This window comes from Lissotriton vulgaris, chromosome 6, assembly GCF_964263255.1.
Source record: "Lissotriton vulgaris chromosome 6, aLisVul1.2, whole genome shotgun sequence".
NCBI classification, from domain to species: Eukaryota; Metazoa; Chordata; class Amphibia; order Caudata; family Salamandridae; genus Lissotriton; species Lissotriton vulgaris.
Window position 1 is genome coordinate 1,880,813,377 of NC_141694.1, and position 21,577 is coordinate 1,880,834,953.

Sequence of the window (21,577 nt, forward strand, 5' to 3'; positions counted from 1 at the left end):
GTGCTGGGGTGAATGTAAGATATTGTTCTGCATTCTGTCCATCACCTGTTGTTTTTTCATATATGTGGTTATCCCACATTCTTTTAATGCAACTGAGACTCAGCAGAAAAGGCGAAGGGGCATATTTATGAGTGGATTTACATCACTCTTGCAACATGCAATGTGGGGCACGCGCAGCACAAGCCCAAAATGCAATTTATCATGCCACGCAGCTCAAACTTGCATAGCCTTGAACGTCTTGCTACATATGCAGTAATGCGATGCAGTGTAAATCGCAGCATTGTGTTAATCTGCCCAGGGAAGCTTTTCTTGGATGTTGACCCATGAATTTTGATGCATTTCCATATTTACCAGAAGTGGTAGACATGGGAATGAGACAAAGTGCTACACCTTTCAGGTGAGGCATGATAGAGAAATATTGTAACTTCTCCTTGTTACTTCCTGTGCAGAAAGGTGCCCCTTCCTGAGAAGAATCAATCCTCCTTACAATGCAGGCACCCATGCCCCATGGTGCAACGGTGCCTGCGATGGTGCAAGGCAGCCAAAACAGTGCCGGCGCAGGAACAAAAGCAGGAATGCACCAGATTCATTCAAATACATTGCATTCCTGCCCTTTCCCTGTCATGCGGCTCGGCACAGCGACGTGCTGCGCTTTGTGACTTTGTCATAAATATCGCCCGTACGTTTAAAGCAAAATGTCATGGCAGGCACTGAAATTACAAGAAAATTCCCACTTTTTAAAGAAAGCATCACTAAGCAATGAACCAGAAAGAAGCAGATCCAGTCACAACAGCTTTATTTCAGTATTATCAACATTTTTAATCGTAATAGAATGCTTATTTATTTCAAGGTACATTTACTTGAATGCGGCAAGCATAATCTCGAAAGAGCACTTAACAGAAATCACCTTAGACAATAAGCAGATGTGAATGATTAATTGACAGCATTCTGATCTCATTTGTCCAACTCCAGCTTGGAAGAATAAACACTACTTTTGTTGGAAAGGGATGCAAATAGTGCCAGCATAGGGTTTCAGCTTTTCAGTTAATTCTGGGAGAGTATACATTTGGCCTGCAAACATGCTTTGAAGGAGATCTTCGCATACTTTGCGGCCTTCAGGTGAACACATGGCCTCCTTCCACTGCAGCAAGATGGATCCACCTGGAGGATGGGGAGTGGAGAAGGACACCATCAACATCTTAAGTAAACATATATGTGCCTCAGTACAGGTTACGTTAAAGTGAAAAAAACAATTTACCAAAATCCCATCTTACTATTCAAAGACACAGTAGACACTAAGGAAGTTTCAATGTCGTCAAAAGACATATGCTGGTGTGCATTATACATGTGCATAACATATGGGTTAATGCAGACATGAAACCATGGACTGTTGTTTCCACTTTACATTTAAGTAAGGGAGGTTCCAGGGATTCATCAGAGGGCTGCTCACCAAAATCCAGTGCAAATGTGGGACACAACCACATGCTTTGAACGCATTGAGTATTCACAAAGTTTTCAGAACATCTAAGTTGAACTCTTAAGAAGCAAGTGGAATCACTGGGAGATGTCAGAAGACTCCAATGAAGGCGTCACTCTTGTTAACCTTGTGTTTGATCAGAAGTGTGTCAGAATATCCTTGTCCAACCTCTATACTGTGTTTCTACATATCATTTATAAAATACCTACTCATTGAGTGTGAAAGACTATAACTCGGCTGTGCCCGTCTGCAGTACATCTATTATGTCCTTTGGGATAGTCCTTTCGTGTATACTCCTTTTTACATTAAATTGTCCCATCCACACAACAATAATGGTTCTGAAACAGGTGACCTTTTACCTAGTAGCTAGCTTCTGTCTCTACGACACCAGGCTCATAGTATAATCTCCTAATCTCTGTACCTGATGTACATAAACATGCTTTTAGGCACAGCATGAATACTCTATATAGGGGTCACCGCTTTTGTTTATCCTTGGCCAAGAAGCCAGCTGTGCATGATTGCATTTGTTTGGAAAAACATTTATGATTGTTTTCAAAACATTCATGACTGTTTTCAAATCATATCGATTCTCAAAGAATCCCTGGAGTGATCACTCTAGTATATAAGGCCCTTATTCCCCCCTTCAAATTAGAAGAGAATTCCTTCCAAGCTGACAAGGGGTCCTGCATGCTGAACCTTCGACACGCAGCAATCTGACATCCCTTGCAGGGTGCCATCCTTGAGGCAGAGACCGGGTCTTTCATTCTCAACCATCAGGTGATGGGGCTGGTTCATCCTTTGGGGCCTCTTCACTGGATACACACATAAACGCATATGCATGCTCCACATAGAGATCTAGGCTGGGTACATTTAGGAAAATTACTAAGGGTGCACATTTCAGGAATATGCAAATGCTACTGATTTTATCTGAACTGCTTCATCTTATTAGCACTATGGTACACATGTATCTACTATTTACTATATTGGTACTTGCTATCTCTTTTGTATGCCTCTGTCTCCTGATTTTCTCAGCAAATATGTTTTCCACAAGACTGAAGATGGACCAATAAATACTTATTGAAAAATATCCTGATTGCCATCTTGGTTACTTTTTTGAGAGTAAGTAAGCACAATTGACTGAGCGAATACAGTGGGGGATGGTAGTGGCACTGTGGATCTAGCTGGTCTAACATCTGACATATCCTGTGGGGGAGCCCAGAAGTGGTTTGGACACCAAGTCCTCAGTTTCGGTCATCAAAAACATGCATGTCCGAGGGGATTCATAGGAAATACACAACACGTCCTGCATCAAAACGGCATGAACCATGGTGCAGTCACAAGTGGAAATGTAGGGGAGTTATATGCGCGCTTCAGCATTGACATCTATGGACTGGAATGTAATACATGTCTGCATTTATAATTAATGTATTGTAAATTATGTATGTTTTAAACCCAGACAATGTTTTATTATGTAAATGTGTAAGTGATTATTTTTGTGAGAATTGTTTGTGCTTTTATGGACACTGTATATCCGAATATAGATTACTGAATTGAAATTGTATTGGGATTATGATATTATAGTTAAAAGTTCATCACACTTATTCATAAGAGGTTTTGGTCCTGCTGACAAGTGACTATTTCCCCATTTCTTGGATTTGAGAATTCTTTAGCCTAATTAGCCCATTTAGATTTAATTAGTTTCAATAGTTATGCAGAAAGGTAAAAATTAATATTTTGAAGATCAAATGGAGATTCGTATATTTGTATTGCTGAAGCAGAGATATTGGTGTGCCTCATGCTAGACGCTTTTGTAACCCCCTGGTGATTTTGTACTTATATAATATGTTAATGGGAGTCATTTACTTAAGTCTGGCTTTAAATTTGTAATAAACCTTTAAACTTGAATTTCTGCCTCTGAGATTTATTGTGAGACCAATAGGATTATTGTGTTGCTGTTTGGATCTCTCCTTACCTCTAAGGACCTCTCAAATGATCTGTCAGCCTAGAAGAAACTAGAAACTGGACCAGATGTGTTCAATCATTAACTCCCAGTACGTTGCCTACTCCCCCTGTGTGTCTTACCCACATATGTCCTTCCCCTCCCCATAAATCATTCAAGTGACGACATGATATGGTGCGTAGCTAGGCCGCAGTTTTATTCAAATATGATTTATACATTTCACAACTTATTAGTTGGTCATTCAATCAATCAATCAATCAAGAATTTGTAGAGCGCACTACTTACCCGTGAGGGTCTCAAGGCGCTGACGGAAGAAAGGTGGGGGCCACTACTGGTCAAACAGCCAAGTCTTGAGTAGCCTCCTGAAGGTCGGCAGGTCTTGGGTCTGTCGTAAGCTCAGTGGGACGTTGTTCCAAGTTTTGGCGGTGAGGTGGGAGGAGGATGTGCCGCCGGTGGTTGTTCTTCAGATGTGAGGGACGAGGGCGAGGTCGGTAGAGCGGAGCTGGTGATTGGGGATGAGGAAGAAAATGTGTCGGTTGAGGTAGGCTGGGCCGGTCTTGTAGACTGCCTTCTGTGCGAGGATGAGGAGCTTGAAGGACATCCTCTTGTTGACGGGGAGCCAGTGCAGGTTTCTCTGGTGGGCGGTGATGTGGCTGTGGCGTGGTACATCGAGGATCAGGCGTACAGACATGTTTTGAATGTGTTGCAGTTGTTTGTTGAGCTTGGCAGGGGCTCCCACCAGTCTGCTGCTGACGAGGGCATGGGTGACTGTTCTTCTTGTATCTGTCGGGATCCACCTGTAGATATTGGGGAGCATGAAGAGGGTGTTGAAGCAGGAGGAGGAGACAGTGTTGACTTGCTTGGTCATGGAGAGTGTTGAGTCAAGGATGACTCCCAGGTTGCGTGCGTGGTTGGTGGGTGTTGGGGTTGCCCCCAGTGCCGTAGGCCACTAGGAGTCATCATAGGCTGAAAGGTTGGAGCCGAGGATGAGGACCACCCTCTTGTCCATGCTCAGCTTCAGTCTGCTGATCTCCATCCAGTCGGCGACGGCCTTCATTCCTTCGTGGAGGTTGGATTTGGCGGTGCAGGGGTCCTTGGTGAGGGAGAGTATCAGTTGAGTGTCTTCGGTGTTGGAGATTATGTTGAGGTTTTGCTGTCAGGCGACTTGTGCGAGTGGGGCTATGTAGATGTCGAACAGTGTCGGGATGAGGGATGATCCCTGCAGTAAGCCGCAGATGATCTTGGAGGCTTCAGATCGGGATTGGGGAGGTGGACACTCTGTGTTCTGCCGGAGAAGAAGGAGGTGGTTCAGTCCAGGGCCTTGTCTTGGATCCCTGCGTCGTGGAGGCGTGTGCGTAGTGTGTGGTGGCAGACAGTGTCGAAGGCGGTCGAGAGGTCCAGGAGGATGAGGGCCACGGTCTCACCGTTCCCCAGCAGGGTCCTGATGTCGTCAGTGGCAGTAATGAGGGCAGTCTTGGTGCTGTGGTTGCTGCAGAACGCTGACTGGGATGGGTCCAGGATGCTGTTTTCTTTGAGGTATCAGGTTAGCTGTCTGTTGACGATCTTCTCGATGACCTTGGCTGGGAACAGAAGCATGGAGATGGGCCAGAAGTTCTTGAGGTCTTTCGGGTCCGCCTTGGATTTTTTGAGTAGGGCTTTGATCTCCGCGTGTTTCAAGCTCTCTAGGATGGTTGTCGTTTCAATGGAGAGATTGATGACGTTGCGCAGGTGGGGTGCGATGGAGCTGCTGGCTTTGTTGAAGATGTGGTGCGGGAGTGGGTCTGACTGGGAGATCTTGCTGTGGAGAAAGGTGGTGAGAGGATCGCACCAGGCTTGCGACGGCGGGATGTCGTTGGTGTTGGAGCTGGGGTTGGATGGTTCCTTTACGATGTTGAAGAGCTCCTTGCTGTTGTGTGCATTGTTCTTGAGGCGGTCTTTGAAGAAGGTCCTCTTGGCAGACCTGATGAGGTGATGGTGTTTGCGGATGGCGTCTTTGTGGGCTGTGAGGCTGTCCGGTGTCTTTTCATTGTGCCGTTTCTTTGTGGTGGGTTTCTTCAGCGGGCGAGAATGTTGGGGCAGTCATCGATCCAACATCTGAGGTTGCGGGCAGCTTCGTTGATGCCGGAGGTGTCGGTGGGTGGGCTGAGAGCAAGGTTTGCGTGTAGTTGGCCTTCGGTGATTTTGCTCCAGCAGTGGCAGGGGATCTGTTAGGTGCGGTGGTGTGTGGTGGGTTTCTGGAAGGTGAAGTGGATGCAGCAGTGGTCGGTCCAGAGGAGTTTGGTTGTATGGCTGATGGAGACGTGGTAGCTTGAGGAGAAGACGGGGTCAAGCGTGTGGCTGGTGGAATGGGTATGCTTTGTGACGAGTCCGAGGTTGGTGAGGTTGTCTATTAGGGTGGTGTCGGGGTCTGTGTGGATCTGGACTTGCATGTGTTCGGCGGTGCAGAGAGTGTCATTTGTGCTGGTCGAGACCGTGATGCTGTTCTTCTGGACGATGGCGATTCCTCCTCCTCCGACTCCGTTGGTGCGGTCTCTGCAGATGATCTTGTAGCCATCTGGGATGGCTACGGCGATGTTGGGTGCGGGGGAGTCGTTCATCCAGGTCTCTGTCAGGAAGGCGACGTCGGGTATGATGTGTCGAGCAGGTCCCAGAGCTCGACGGCATGCTTGCGTGTGGAGCGGGTGTTCAGTAGGATGCATCGGAGGTGATTGAGGTCTTTCTTGGCGGGTGGTTCGGCAGCTCTGAGGCTTGTGTAGCTGCAGTTCCAGTAGGTGAAGGGATCATGTGTGTGTTTTGGCGAGGCCTTGATGCAGGTGTGAGTCCATCCGAGGTTGAGAGCGTGCAGTATGATGGCATAGTAGCTGTAGCGGTCGTCGTGGTGGGCGCAGGGGGTAATGGATTCTGGCGCTGGGCGCTGTCCAGGCACGGACGGGTCCCCTCATGTTAATGTACATCCTACATTACTTCTGCTTGGTTCTGACTTTTTATGAAAGTAGCAGCCATGTCCAATGTGCCACTTACGCAAGGTTTCCACGTCCCCAGTTCCAGACTTTCCTTGCTACTGATTATTGTGGGTGTCCGTTAGGACCGGCCATAGGACTAGTTAGGCTAAAGGAGCCAAGTCTGTTATCAATATTTCCAATAGTACTCTCTTCCCCATGGCCGCCAGGTCGTTACTCCCAGGAGACCACTAACGCATATGGTCTGCGGCCTCTCAGAAGTGTCTTCTGAACAGCGGGCAGCATCTGATCCCATTTCATCCGGATTTCCCTAGCCAGGTAACATTCGTGTTGTGGAGCTAGATCCCTTTGAACTCACTCCGAGCCGCTGACCACTGCTGCGCCTGGGTTATGTATGAGTGGCTCATTATCCATACTCTCTTGTGACCCACTGGCATACCTATTTTTTAAACGCCCTGGATGCCCACCGGCCTAAAGTTTTGATCTGCTCGGTGCCCATCCCCAGGTTAGCTGCCATAGTAGCTGCCCCTTTCTGGAATGAGTGCAACCCAAACTCTCCTGGCACAAAACCTGCATTCGCTATGGCCCTCTGCATCATTGCGACAAACTGAAAACAGCTGAGTCAAGATCTGTCTTTGTGTGCAAACAGCGGCCCCTGCGTTTTCCCTCCTAGTTGTAAGAAGATTGAATGAGGCACACTGGGCAATGCTCTTTGTTCTTGATACACTCAATTCTAGTGCGCTTCACTTTTCCTGCCTGGTCTGTGTTTGATCACCGCAGGTGTACTACCATGTGCCCTGCCCCCATATGGAAGTCCGCTCTGCGTAGGCACACTGTTCCCGGGTGCCTCCTTGCTAGGGCGACTAATTTGGTGATCCTATAAGCCCCAAAGAAGGCCGATGTGAATGCAGCCCTAATCATTTTAGTTTGTATTCCCCAGGGCATATTCCTGCCAGCGCAGCGTTTTCCCTATTTAGAATTGTAAAATCAATGGGCTTCCTCCTGTACTTAATTCTGGGCTGCAACTTTCCCCAGCCTTTCATGGCCATTGTGCACAAAAAGGCCGCTGTGGGATCCCTCCCTGTTGCCAGCTTAGAGTGATAGGTGAATGCACTCGGGTGCGATTGTGTCCATGATTTTGTTTTCTCATTCTGGGATGCCTAGTCTATGAATATCCCTACCTCCTCCTGTGTCACTGCTTGGACCCCCCCAGTGCCTGTGATGCCCCTAAAGGTTGTACAGCAATTCCGATATAGCTTCTCTGTTTTGGGGGGCAATGCTTTATCCAGCAATCTCATTAATCGAGGTTCACCAACTTCCATTGGTCTTGTGGCATGGGGGTCATCTCTTGGTCTGCCTCTGTTACCAGCTGTCCCACCAGCTATCCCATTGAAAACTAGAAATGGTGTCAGCTATGGCATTATCCAGGCCCACTATGTACCTTGCCCTGCTGGCTATGTTTGCCTTCAGCTGGCACCTGACCAGTTTCCTTAACAGTGAAATGACCACCAGGCATTTTTCTGTTCCCAAGTTTATTGACTGTACCACTGCGTGCTTGTCCGACCATAGGATAATCTGCCTATTGGTCAGTTTGTTTGCCCATACCATAAATGCTGCTACTATGAGTAAGAGCTCTAACAATGTGATATTGCTTGCAAGTCCGTTCCGGCACCAAGTTTTTGGCCATTTCCCTGCCTCCAATGCTGTGCCCAGGATAGCCCAATAGCCATGGCTGCCTGCAGCATCCATGTAAAGTTCCAGCTCTGCTGCCCTTACCCACAGTGTTCAGTTAAAACTGGCCAGGAACATTTTCAATTGGCCTAAATCTTCCTTCAACCACTGTGTAAGGCGCACTCCGTGATGCTTCCGTGCTATGCCCCTGGTTAGCCAGGCCAAGCACCTGGCAAAAGGTCGCCCTGCAGGGATTACTCTTGTGGCATAGTTCAGCTTCCCCAACAGTTGTTGTATCTCTCCCAGTGTTGCTTTTTACTGATGCTGCAGCTATCTGACTATTGCCCACAGCCAGGCTACCTTGTTCAGTGGCAGCTTGAACATTCCGCCCAAATCCAGCTCTATCCCGAGGAAGGATAGTTTGGTGGTCGACCCCTAAGTCTTGTCTGGCACTAGTGGGACTCCCAGTTCCCACACTAGTTGCACGAGCAGGCGTAAGAGGTATGCACATTCCCCTGTTCCTGCCCTTCCGGTGAAAAGGAAGTCATCAAAGTAATTCACCCGTTCCCATTCTGGAAGGCTTGTGCCCAGTACCCATCCCAAAAAACTGCAAAATACCTTGAAGTAGGCATGGATATGGTGAAAGCCATGGGTAATCATTTGTCATGATAATAGTTCCCATCTAGCTGGAATCCTAAGAGATGATAACTGTCTGCGTGGACGGGCAGCAGGCAGAACGCTGATTCGATGTCTGTTTTGGCCGGCAGCGCCCCCTTTCCTGCCTGCTTGATCAATTCTACTGCATCATCCATGGAGGTGTAACCTACTGAGCAGCTGTCCCGCTCCAACCAATCATTGATGGATTCCCCATGTGGGTGCGATCGGTGGTGTATGAACCAAAATTTCCCTGGCTCCTTCTTAGGAAAATGTATCACCTTAGGATTCTTCGAGAGCACTGGAATGATTTGAACCCTTGTCCTGTAACAGCCTGTGCCACCAAAGGCACAGCACTTACAATTGCACTGGTGGGTTTCCTGTGTATTGGTTCATTTCCTGTGTCAACAAGGGGGACCCCTGCCCCCTTTTGACCCCACCGGCCGCTCCATTTCTCGGGCCCTGATTGGCCCGTTCACTATCGGGCGCACCCTCCCTTTCGCGGACGTTCGTGGGAACACGCCTCCCCATGCGGCATTCTGCACTGGCTCCCATTGGATCCGGCCTCGCCTCCCCCGGCCCGTGCTCCATTCCTGCTCTGGTTCCATCTAGTTTGTCTGATGGGGTTTTGCACAAGGCTTAGGCTAAGGCAGATGTTAACTATTTTGCTCACACACAGCCTCATGTATACTTGGAGAAACTATTAGAAAAAGTGTATTCAGACTTCACACATTTTCCTCATATTTAAACCATTATCACTTACAGGGTGGTTAGATCTGCATTCAAAATGTGCAAGACTTGAGTGAAAGTTTGGAGGAAGACCGATAAAAATTAGGTTTATTGTACCGCTTTCTTACTGCACATTTTCATCCAAACGTATGTTTAAGGATACCTGCCTTTGTTGCAAGAAGGTGTGGGGAGCAATTATAAGTCCAGCAGGGATGAGTTGTGCTTTTACAAATATTTTTCATAGAGAGTGAAGGACTGTTTTTTAAATGAAACTTTAATTAGTTATTCACTGCACACTAGACCTACACATTAGACTTGCAGAGATTAACTCTAGGCATAACATGGGAATGCCCCAAATGTATCTAAGGAAAATGTTTTTTTTTAATTTTCTTTCTATTTTGAGCAATATGTTTATAGTAGAAAACATTAATACGATGATGTTTCAGAGTGTATGGGACCCGGGCCATACAAAAGTTTCTGATTGTCCTGACGTATCCTCTATACACTGTCTTCTATCAACATATCAGCACCAACTGAAAAAAACCGCTTTCTGCAGTCTAATGTAAGTTATTAAAAAAACATGCCTGCACATTTCCACTTTGTTTAATGAGTGCTGGATGCGGATACTGTACGCTAAATCAGTGCATTTCCTTGAACCACCAAAAATGTGGGATCTTTTTGAGAAGATGCTGTTTTCCTTAAATATGGCTAATATCAATGGTTTGCTTATGCAGAATCATTCTCTCCAAAGGAGTGAACAGTTGCCGAAAAATTACATCAAGGGAGGCTGTCAGTGAATTTCCTCTGTACTTTTGATATTACCTTATTACTTTCAGGGAGACCGCAAGGTGCAAGTCTGTTCTTTAGCAACACTTAACATTACAAAGTAATAGGCTTTCTGAGCACCCGCAAAACTAAAAAAATATATATAAAATATTGCAACTGACAGAAATGTCTCAATTGAGCTAGTATTATAGCCATATCCTACCATAATGAAAGGACCTGTATACCAACGCAGAGTTTGTGTCCAAGAACTGTGTGATTGAAAGTGGAATGGGGGTGTGGCCAATTGCCAAAAATGGTGGACACTATGTAGAGGTGAGCCATGTCCCTTCTCGATCTGACAACATCCTGCTGGAGCCGGGAAAAGTTTCCTTGGCAGCTTACCCAAGCAGGGTCTACTGCTTTTGCTGGGTGAACATGGGGTTGCAATTGCTGGCTAGGTGACCGAAGTTGTGACACCCAAAGACCCAGTGGTGGGTCACTGGCTGCTGTGTGGCTCCCTTGCCCTAGAACACAGAGTGAAGGGAAGGGTACCCTGCCGGTCAGGCCCACTGAGTTGAGACTGAACTTTTTATAGGAGGGACGGCCAGGGTTTGCCGCCTGGGACTCAATGGGGAAGAGGTGATTGCAGAATGACTGGGGTGGGGCTGCACTGAGGGGTGTAGGATCCGGTGTGCTGAACAGGCTTGTCGCAGCTCTGGGGGGCAAACTGGGCCTTGCCACAACTCAGCCTAATGTGCCCCACAAAACAATCAACAATACACACAGTAGTCGTCAGACATCAGAAATGTAAGGGGCTGAGCTCGTCCGCATGCCTGAGGGGATGTATCCTCTGCAGGATGCTGCTTTGCCCATTAGACTGTGTACTGATACACTGGTGGTGGAGTGGACAGGTGCTCATTGTTACCACTCTAGTAAGTAGTGAGGGGTGCCACCTGGTCCTGGAACTCTGGCAAGAGGTGTAGAAGAGCGCTGAGCATGGATCTGAGACTCTCGGTTTACCTGAAGTGAGAGACCAAAACATTGTGTACTATAGACCGCCACCCTTGACAGTTCCAGTGTAGGATCTGTGCAGTAGGTAACTCCGGCCCACATAGGAATGGGGACATGGCACTGTTGCAGATTGAGCTGCTTGTGCCCCACACAAGAAATGTAACGTCAGTTCCATATCCATATGGAAAAATCAAAGGCCATACACAAAGCCTCAGAAGAACACTGCTCCACGAGCGCACGCTGCCCCTTCACTCTCATCTACACCCACTACAGGCCATCATGGACTCTATCTCCAAACCAATGCTGTATGAGTCCCCCTGGATCCCAAGATAAACTGGACAAAATCCTGGCAGCAATTGCAGACTCATGGCAAGCATTCAAGCACAATTCGACTCACTGGCTAGTGATCTGGAAATTCACAGAGACAATCAGCACAAAGTGTCCAAAAGAATAACCATCAATTCTAAAGATTTTGAAGATATGTTGGATAATTTGGAGGGATGCTCCCATTGCAACAATGTCCACAATAAGGGCCTGCCAGAAGGAGCAGAGGACAAAGATCCCACTGTATTCCTAGAAATGTGGTGGACACAAATTGCTCTGAATGCTCTCTCCCTTCATTTTGTGATCAAACAATTACAACACTTAGCAGCAAAACAGCATCTAATAGGAGCACCACAGAGGCTGTGATATCATCCTCATAGCAGCCCCTCGAGAAAAGTATTATTCATTTCAATAATGCAACAGTGATGCTGTTCCCTAAGTACACACTGGTGGTCCAAAAGCAAAGTGCTTCCTTTATTCAGGTTAAGAAGAAACTCAGAGACCCTGGCCTGAAACTGAACATTTAGGCTGACCTGCATACACATTTATTTACTTGGGATTGAATGCCAAGCTTTGAACGTTGGAGGGCTGGCAGGCTCCTCTTTCCTCTCTTCCAACACCCAAGACAGACCAGATCTCAGCCACAGTTAAGAGAAGTTGTGTCATGCTGTGACTCTCTGTGGCCGTACTCAAGACTAAAGTCATGCGGAGACGCATAGAGTAAGGGGAATCTGTGGCAGCAGCAGCCTCTTTACAGGAACTCCCAGCTACCTCACTTACTTTCATCTGACTCTCGTGCTTCTGGATGATCAACTATATGAAGAAATAGGGCGTGGCCAAGCCGAGCTGCACGGTAGCCTTGGTAAAGTTGCTCGGTCGGCCGAGTACAAAACCCGGCAAGTATCCGTGTCCAAACTTCCCATCCTGGCCTAGGACAGAGAGGAGTGTGTGCACTCTACGCTGGGAAGCGCACTGACCTGTTTTTTTCATCAGCTGCTGCCAGCCGAGATGCAGAGGCAGTATCCTGCCTGGGCACACGTCCAGGCAGGGACCCAGGGAGTGGAGAGCGATGAAGTTCACCGTGCAGAGGCCCGGTGTGATCCGGACCTGATTGACCTGCTGCTGTGAATGTGGAGTCTCTGCAATGGGTTTACGGTGGCATGCGCAGAACCAGGCTTGCCGGTGAGAAGTTGCCGGAAATCAGGACCGCCTGAGAAACTCGCTAATAGAGGCCAGGAGGAAGGGGAGCCAGCGGCCTTGCCTAATCGAGCTCCCCTGTGTCACCGGGAGCAGCAGCGGTAGCCCAGTGTCAAAAGAACCATGCAGGCTTTGAGCAGCTACAGGACGTCCCCCCACGCTGCTGGAACAGTGGGAGGCCACCGGCGCTGTGGAGGTGCATGGTCCGGGGCGCTATCTTGGCCCAGCTGCGGAGCAGACTGACCCCCGGCCGGAGTTCCAGACGTCCCGGGCCTGTGAGTCAGCCCAACTGAGCACTAGCAACAAGCAGAGGCCCCCCCACTGAGGATGCCAGGGCCTCCGATACAGTGTTCAGCACTGGCCTTGTGCGACAGCGGGTCTAGTGGATACCTGCATAGTTGGTGCCTGTGAATGAGCGGGCAGTCCCAGGACAAGTTGTTCGGTGATGACGCGGACATCAATTGACACCAACATTCACCAACAAGGTAGCGTGAAACAGCTTCTGCCCCTAACACTGCTCCCCCCTAAAGCAGTGGTCGAAGTGGGCGGGAACGGCAGGGCACAGCGTGCCCCTACTTCTTTAATTCTGTAGATTCCGTTCCCCTACTTTTTAATTATGAACATGCGTCCCTGGACGTCAGAAATATTCTGTTTGTGGACGGGCGGGGAGCAGAGAAGGAAAAGGTCTCTGTCTCTTACTTCCTGCCCAGACAAGACAAGGAAGGTGTCCGCTTCTGCTCTGCCGCTGGCAGCTGCCCCCTCTTTCTTACTCCTATTCCCTCTCGATCTGTCTAACTCCTTCTCACTTTTCCAAAAATCATGAATCAAGAAATGGTTCGCACCGTCTCTTCCTATTGTACATTTGTACCAATGTTAAATGGATGTAAAAAAGAAAAACACTTTTGATGGAAATGCTGTTTTGACATTTTTCTATTCCAAACTGCTGCCTCGAAAATAAAATGTTCAAACTCATTAGTGCCACTTTACAGAGTTTGCCAGTAAAGAGCTACTTTTGTTTTCTTGTCTTTCTTTGAGCAGCATTGTTATCCTCCAGTACCTCCTACCTGGAGGTACTGCAATACCTGGTTGATGGGTGGATTGGAAAACAAAATGTGTACGGCGGCTTTGTTTTCACAAATGTGGTCTTTTGAAACCGTTTTGTAAGCATAGAAGCAGTGGACATTGAAATGGGTCCTTTCTGGGCCCCGTAGTTATGTCCTTAACTTTTCAGGCATAAATACTTGTTGAATTCTGAATAATGACTGTAAAAGTGTTAAGTTCACCAAGTTCCTGCTTACATTTTACATGCTTTATTAAATCTTTCATTCCTTATGAGTGTTTGCTTTTTCCAGGATGTTGTTACTTTTTCTTTTAGGCAGCATATTGCTCTTGCCTAGTGCGTAATTTGAATTGAGTCGCATCCAGTTATTTATAGCAGGTCAAATTGGATTGTAGCTGAAGGCAGTATGAGTTTCCCACAGTGGGTCAGTATGTCGTTCAATGAGGGAGCAGATGTAGCACTGGGGGCAGAGCTGCTGAATTTAGAACTGGGGAACCATGTTCAGTCTTCATGAACAGCCCCCCAGTCCACTCTCCTGAGGGAGCACATTGCCATGCTAGACCTTAGAAGGCACCAGAAAAGCCCTGGTGTGTTAGCACCATCAGGTGGACCCTAGCAGTGGCAAGTGTGGGTTCACCTTGAAGGCTTGCCCACCACAATCCATACTGAAGTTCACCTCCAGTCTTGCGGGTAGACCTACGAAGTAGCAGACCCTAGAGCAACAGTGACTCTGTCACTGAGGTCACAGGACCCCTGAGAAGAGCTGGCTCTAGGGCAGTGCGACTAGTGTGACCGCAACTGCCGCTGACTTTGAATGGGGGCATCGTATATTATGGTTTTAAAAGCACTTGCTGTCTCCTTCCTGGACGCCAGCTATTTTCGGCAAAAATATAAATGTCATGATAACTCTGATGAATAAACTTCTTCCTAGAGCGAGATCGGAGATTTGTCTAGTGGAAGTTTTCGACTCATAGAAAGATAGCGCAGAGGGTTAATGTGCCTGCTGCAAAGAAAATGCACCAGACCCATCACAAGGTGCACATATTTTAAATAGGTCAGTGGGTTACAGCTTTTGTCAGTGAGATCCTTTTGCTACTTGCGGTTTATAAGTTAAAATCCTAACAAAGAACAGTGAGCTATTTACTTTCATCTAAAAGCTGCATACAAACTGCAAGGTATAAACTAGAGCATTATGGTTTTTGTCCTAAGCCTTTGATTATCCTAAAGTTGCAAAAAGTGTTATTTTTGATAGAAATCAACAATAATTATTAAAGAGAACCCTCAATTATGGTATTAAGTTTTAAATTCTGAGTTTCTCCAGGCCAAGCACTATTAAACTATACTGACTACTAGTATGGTTATCTTGTGACTCCTACACCTTGTTGCCCTTTGTCTTATGTAACATTTACTATACAGTGATTTACACACGTAAAATTGATTGTCTCTGTGTATATTGCTGACAACAGAAACTCCATGGCTCGGAAACAAATGGCTTGTGCTTCCACTTTTAAGCATATTTGGGACATTCTCTGATTAGAAACATATTCCACTTTGTGAATTTATTTTAATGTCAATAGGTCATATTAATCGTTAAATAATCATGTGTATCCATTAGTTGAATTACATAACATAATAAGCTGTAACTGGTCAGTGAAATGCCAAACAAATACTAAAGATTGTGATGTTTTGCACATCCTGGCCACACCTCTAACTCCGCCCACTGATCCAATCCTCAGTTTATTCCCACCCTCTGATTCTCTGCCCACAGTTCCTCTACTTTTTTCCCCCACTTCGACCACTGCCCTAAAGACGCACACCGCAAGCACACGGTAGATGCCCGGCGCAAAGTGACCGTAATTACGGCGTATCCATGGTGGCGCAAGGATTTTGCATGGTGGTGCAGGGAAAGTGATGCATCTCTACACATGCATCACATTCTTGTAAATCTGCCCCTCTGTTTGGTTCGAGGACGCAAGTTCAGTCTTGGCTTAAAATGTAGGGGATAGATAACTTACTCATGTACCCTTCATCGGCTACCGCTCTCTTTCTCTACTCCTGTGTCTCTGTTCCGTACTCCACTGCAGCAGTATTTCCATTTCTGCCCTGCAGCCCTTTTAATGGCTTGAGTGCCTTGGCACTTAAGTGGGTGTGTTGCAGAGCTGTGCATTAAGTGTGCTTTGAAGACGGGGGTTCAGCCCGGTAAGCCTGCAGATAGTCAGGATTTCTGGGTCCTCTCATTTGCTCCCCTTTTCTGCATGCACAAGCCCTGGGGTCCTGTCCATTTGCGGTATTGATGGTTAGCCAGTATTGCTTGTTGTTGATTGTTCTCCAGAAGCGATGTTGGCCCCTCCTTTAGATTGGGGTGGCGGGTGGGGGGGGGGGGAAGGCTTGTCTCCTCTCTTCACCCATGCAAGCCTTGAACCACTTGCAGGGTTTGCTGCGCTTCAAGAGCCCTCATGGCCTTGCATGGCCGCGGCTGCCCTACTCTTTCGGCCTCTAAAGGGACTTCTCTGTCCCTTGTTTATGACTGGCCATACAACACTATAACGCATGTCATGGAGTACCTCTACTTGTTGCACATTTTTAGGGTGTTTCACGCTACATACATTGCTGTAGTTGCAAGGACTGTCTTTTAAGGATCACTGTTTTTGGGCTCTTGCGTAGGTTTGCTGTAGGGGCATGAATTGTTTTCTCTCTGAAGCTGTTCCCAATGAAGGTTGTGATGTTTCTCTCATCCCCCGCATGGTTCACATTCCTTTGATTCCACGCATGTTCCTGCTGACTTGAAAATGCTTTTTTCATCCGCTTAGTTCTGGGAGCTGGTGTGGGTGGGAGGTGATTATCTATTTTTTTATTTGCAGCTTCGAGTCCACAATGTCCTTGTACACAGCAGCACATCAATAACGCAAATGATCATATGCCCTTGAGAATTCCTGTAGAAGCCCAGGTTCACACCAGAACCTGGGCTTCATTATGGCCGCTTTAGTGGCGGTTTCCTGCCGATAAAAGCGGCGATAATGTATCGCCCTTTCTTGATAATATGGCCCTCAATCCTTTATGACATTTTATCATCTTATGAATAGCTTTCGTTCCAAAATTAGCTCCAGAGTGCTGCAACTTGGGCACCATTCAGAATTTCAGTTTTTGTCAATAGCGGTGGTTTCTGCACCTTAAGGGGCTCGAAGCTACCCTACATGCCACACACGAAGACTGCAGTGGAGGTGAATTAGGTGTGTAAAAAGTAATAGGTGATTTGCCAACGTCACTCCCTGGTGTCCACCATGAAGACCTACCTCATACCTCATCTAATGACCATACAAACCCCTTCAAGACTGAAGACCCTATAACCGAAGGTGAACAGACTAAAACCATGACCCAGGGGGTGACCACTGTAGTCCCCTCCAGTGACGCTCCCTGGTGTTGTTGCTAGGGGTAGCTGCTCTGTGTATGGAGTCAGCCACCGATGCTGCATGCCTGCAGGAATAGTTGCTGCCTTTCTTACTTTAGATGGGCACTGTTACAAAGAAAATGAATGGCAGGCACAAATACTCCCATTACAGCCTTGGCTTTTTAAGTGCAACATTACACACAATTACTGCTAACCTGTACCTCTCTGCTTTCTGTGGTCCTCAACTGGAGGAGGACATTTGTGCGGTCCTGAAGTGGCATCCATTGTAGCCTTCACCACTTTAATTATGCATGTTCATCACGTGGAGCAACAATTACAGTATTGATATGCAGGAGGAACTGTATTTCTTAGAGGCAACTACCAATGCCAGCAGCCTCTATTAAAAAACACACATCAACCAAAGAAGTTGGTTCCTTGGGGAAGAGTTCGAAACTAGAGAGCGCTATATGTCGATGTTTCAGAGAAGTTGTTTCAAGCCCACGCTACATCAGATCATGTGATTCAGGGTGTGCCCACCACAACCTCCCTCTGCTAAAAGCTAAAATATCATTTGTAACATTAGGCGCATACTTTCTTCCATCTATGACAATAGAACAGTGAAGTTGCACTTAGACCACTCACGTGCCTAGGTGTATAAGTGCCACATCATATTACAGTCACTCAATTATACATTCACTGGGAAAAGTGCTTGATGTGCCCAGCACTGGCCATGTCATAGCGCTTTTTATTTCATTAGGAGGGACATGGCACTAAACGCAACATCTGGGCTTTAAGAGACCTGGCGTTGGCTCAAATCCCTCTGATTCTAGAGTCTCAGTAACGTTCAGCCATGCTGAACGGGAAACATCCTTTACAACGCAACTTTTACCACGCAGTGCCTTTACGATGCAACTATTACAACGCATGTCATTACAACGCATTGCGCTGGGGGGCGATCTAGGATAGGGAATGGATTTAATTTACTATCCAACACCTTCCCTACTATCCACGGAGACTGGAGTTGGAATAGTAAATTAAACTATTCACTATCCAGCACCCCTAAGCGGTATGCGTTGTAACAGCATGCGTTGTAAAAATCTGCGATGTAAAGGCATGCGTGGTAAAAGCATGCGCTGTAATGTCATACATCCATGCTGAACAGCAGATGTGCTGCTAGAATCCATGGCTGAAAAGACATTCACGTTGACAAGGCCAATAGTTCCCACTCTGCAGAGACCTATTAGCTTTGCCATTGTGTGTGTTCTGTGCCTGTTCTTAATAAAGGAGCTGCATCATTGACTAGTTATGATTCCCTTGACCATGAGCTGACTCAAGAAGACTTGGTTCTGACTTTCAGCCGTAGTTTGGCTGGTTTACCATTGAAACCCAGGAGTTACCCAAAAGACCTAGACGAGTAAGTCAGACCTAGACATAGCGAGCTGTGTGTAACTCGGCCCCAGTGTTTGGTAACTATTAAAGTCTGAAGAATATTTTCGGCCATTACTCATAAGCAGCATTTAGATCAATGAACCATCAGATCTGACGCCAAGAGTCCCGAGCTTTCGATTGTTAGTCACTTATTTACAGTCCATCATGCCAGCCGGATGTATGACGTTACAACGCATACTTTTACCACGCATACCATTACAACGCGGTATTTACAACGCATACCGTTACAACGCATAGCGCTTAGAGGTGCTGGATAGTGGTAAGTATAATTTTATATTCCAACTCCAGTCCCCGTGGACACTAGGGAAGGTGTTGGATATAAAATTATACTTATTCCCTATCCTAGAGCGCCCCCCAGCGCAATGCGTTGTAATGGTATGCATGGTAATACCTTCGTTCTAATGGTAGTGCGTTGTAAAAATTCCGTTGTAAACGTTGTATACCTGCCAGCCTGGAGTTTCTGGGCTAAGCATGAACATATCATTCTTCATGGGGGAATGGAGCTGCCTGTGCAAAAGGAGTGTTCGTTCACTCTGCAGGGGAAAGATTCCTAATGGAGAAAACACAGTGTCCTCATTCCCACCTGCTGTGGTGGGTGGTCTGTTTCCATTCACATCTGGAAGCTCTCGGCTGGAGTTAGATTATGAGCATTTCCAGAGCAGCAGATGCTTGAATCGCAGACTGTGACTGAACACAAATATACAAACTTTTGGGGGATTGCAAACTTCCAACACAAACATGCCTTGGGACCCCCTCTGCCCATCCCTTGACTGGGATTTACAACTGCAGATTTCCTGGCCGGAGGTTGTGACTGCCAGGATTCCTTGTGTGAATATACTTGCGAGGTATTTCCATCCATAAATACCCTCGCGAATAGCGCCCTCCCAGACATTTTCTATCAATAATCGAGGGATCAGATGGAAGAAATATGTAACCACTCAAAACATTTCAAAACATATACATGAAAAAACATACATACCGCTTGACGTAATCAAGTCTCGAAGCATCTTTAGCATTTGGCAGACTGTGTTTTGTGCTGGTGTGAAGTCAGGGATGGATGGGCATGTATCGCCATCCTTCAGGATGCGGGGTAGCAAATTAGCCACAAATTCTTTCATTGGCTCATACTCAGTTTTGAAGCGGGTAGCACCAATGAGGTGCACCCCTATCGCTAAGTTTAAAACAAAGTCTGCTTCAGGTGCTGGCAGGAAGTCTAATCTAAAGTATAAAAACAAAGACAAAGGCGTGAGAAGGGAAAATGGCTTTAAAACTGAGAACACACAATACAACTGCACACAATGATGCTTGACCACATTTGGTAGAATATGCCCTAGTACCTAGTTACCAACAGACACATGCATCATCCATTTTTGCGAGCGCAAATGGGGTGATTCGCAAAAATCAGCCGTTTGCGCCCGCAAAAAGAGCATTTCCAATGCATCAAGGTTCAAGGCACTCGCAATTTGAGAATTTGAGAATAATTGCAATTTCTCAAGTTGTGATTGCATTTAATGAATTGCAATTTGCGATTCCTTAAATGCAATTCAAGAACCACTTTAAAATTGCGATATAACAATTTGGGGGCGCAAATTACCATGAAGTTGAACTTGATGGTAATTTGCAAAAACTTTGAAAAATGCACTAAAGTGCATTTTTCAAAGTTGTAGTTGTAGTTGTAGTTGTGGCACAGAGCAATTTCAGGGGTGCCACAGGGTGTCCCTAGGACACACTTGTACCCTTGAAATTGCATGCGCTATTTGCGAGTACCTATTGGTACTCGCAAATTGTGCATGCAATCTCCCATTCATTCATTCATTCTTATGGGCCTGTAGGCCCACAGGAATGAATGGGAAGGCATTACTTAATTGCGACTCGCAATTTGCAAGTCGCAATTAGGGAATGTTTAGGAATCGCTATTTTAATAGTGTTTCCTACATGCATAGTCTTTTGAGAGTCCTTAATTGTGATTCCTTAATAATCGCAATTAAGCACTCGCAAAAGCTTTTCTTGATGCATGTGCCTGCAAGAGCCTACGAATAAAGAAATTTAAATCTAGCAGCATGGTGTGAGGACGAGTAAAAGGCTGGTCCTCTACATGCGCCATTGTTCCACTGACAGACATCACCTAAACCTTGAATTGGCAACAGGAAAAGTATATTATTTCTGACTGAACTCATCCAAATGAGTTAACATCATTAGCGGTAACGACAATTTAAAAAATGCTTGTACTTGGAAGTAAGATAAATAATAATAATGTTTCACAATCATATTTTAAAAGCACATAGGATGTAGGGGTACAAAGCCTTGCTAAGAGGTTGCCATCTCCCAAAATGTCGACCATTGAATCTGCCAGCAGAATTGTTGATAATTGTGATGTTGCAGTCACTGCTTATAAACATTCAATCAAGCAATCAATCAACGTTTGTATAGTATGATTACTCCCTTGTTAGGGTCTTAAGGCACTGAGGGGGCATGGGAGACTGCTGAGCAGTCTGGGTACTGGGGTTCAGTTGAAGAGCCAGTCTTGATATACTTCCTGTATTGGTTCAGCAAAGGGGCTTGCCTGAGATGGAGAGGTAGGGTGTTCCAGGTCACGACGGTGAGGTAGGAGAAGGACCTTTCTCCAGTCCAGGTCTTGTGGATAAGTGGGACGGTGGACAGAGCCAGTTGGGCAGGGCGGAGGTGTCTGGTGGGGCATGGAGTGAGAGGCAATGGTTCAGATATCTGTGTGAGGAGCTTGAAAGGGACACTTTTGTTGACTGGGAGCCAGTGGATTTCTTGCAGGTGTTCAGGGATGTTGCTGCTTTGGAAGATGTTGTGGATCAGTCTGGCTATGGCATTTTGAACTATCTGTAGTTTTTTAAGGAGTGTTTGGGTGAAGCAGGGGCAGAGTGCATTGCAAATTTGAGCTTGCTGCTGATGAGTGTATGGA

The 21,577-nt window shown here is 46.5% G+C and overlaps 1 protein-coding gene across 1 annotated transcript in view; it reads right to left on the reverse strand.

Annotated features, from left to right (window-relative positions):
- Window positions 1–779: 779 nt before the first annotated feature.
- LOC147709752 (protein LEG1 homolog) overlaps window positions 780–21,577 on the reverse strand; it is a 116,619-nt gene continuing 95,821 nt past the window's right edge. Inside the window, exons 5-6 of the mRNA XM_086928216.1 lie at window positions 19,625–19,863; window positions 780–1,161 (exon numbers count right to left, since the gene is read on the reverse strand). Of these exons, the coding sequence (XP_086784342.1) occupies window positions 989–1,161; window positions 19,625–19,863 (412 nt within the window). The 3' untranslated portion in view covers window positions 780–988. The remainder of the gene's footprint in view (window positions 1,162–19,624; window positions 19,864–21,577) is intronic.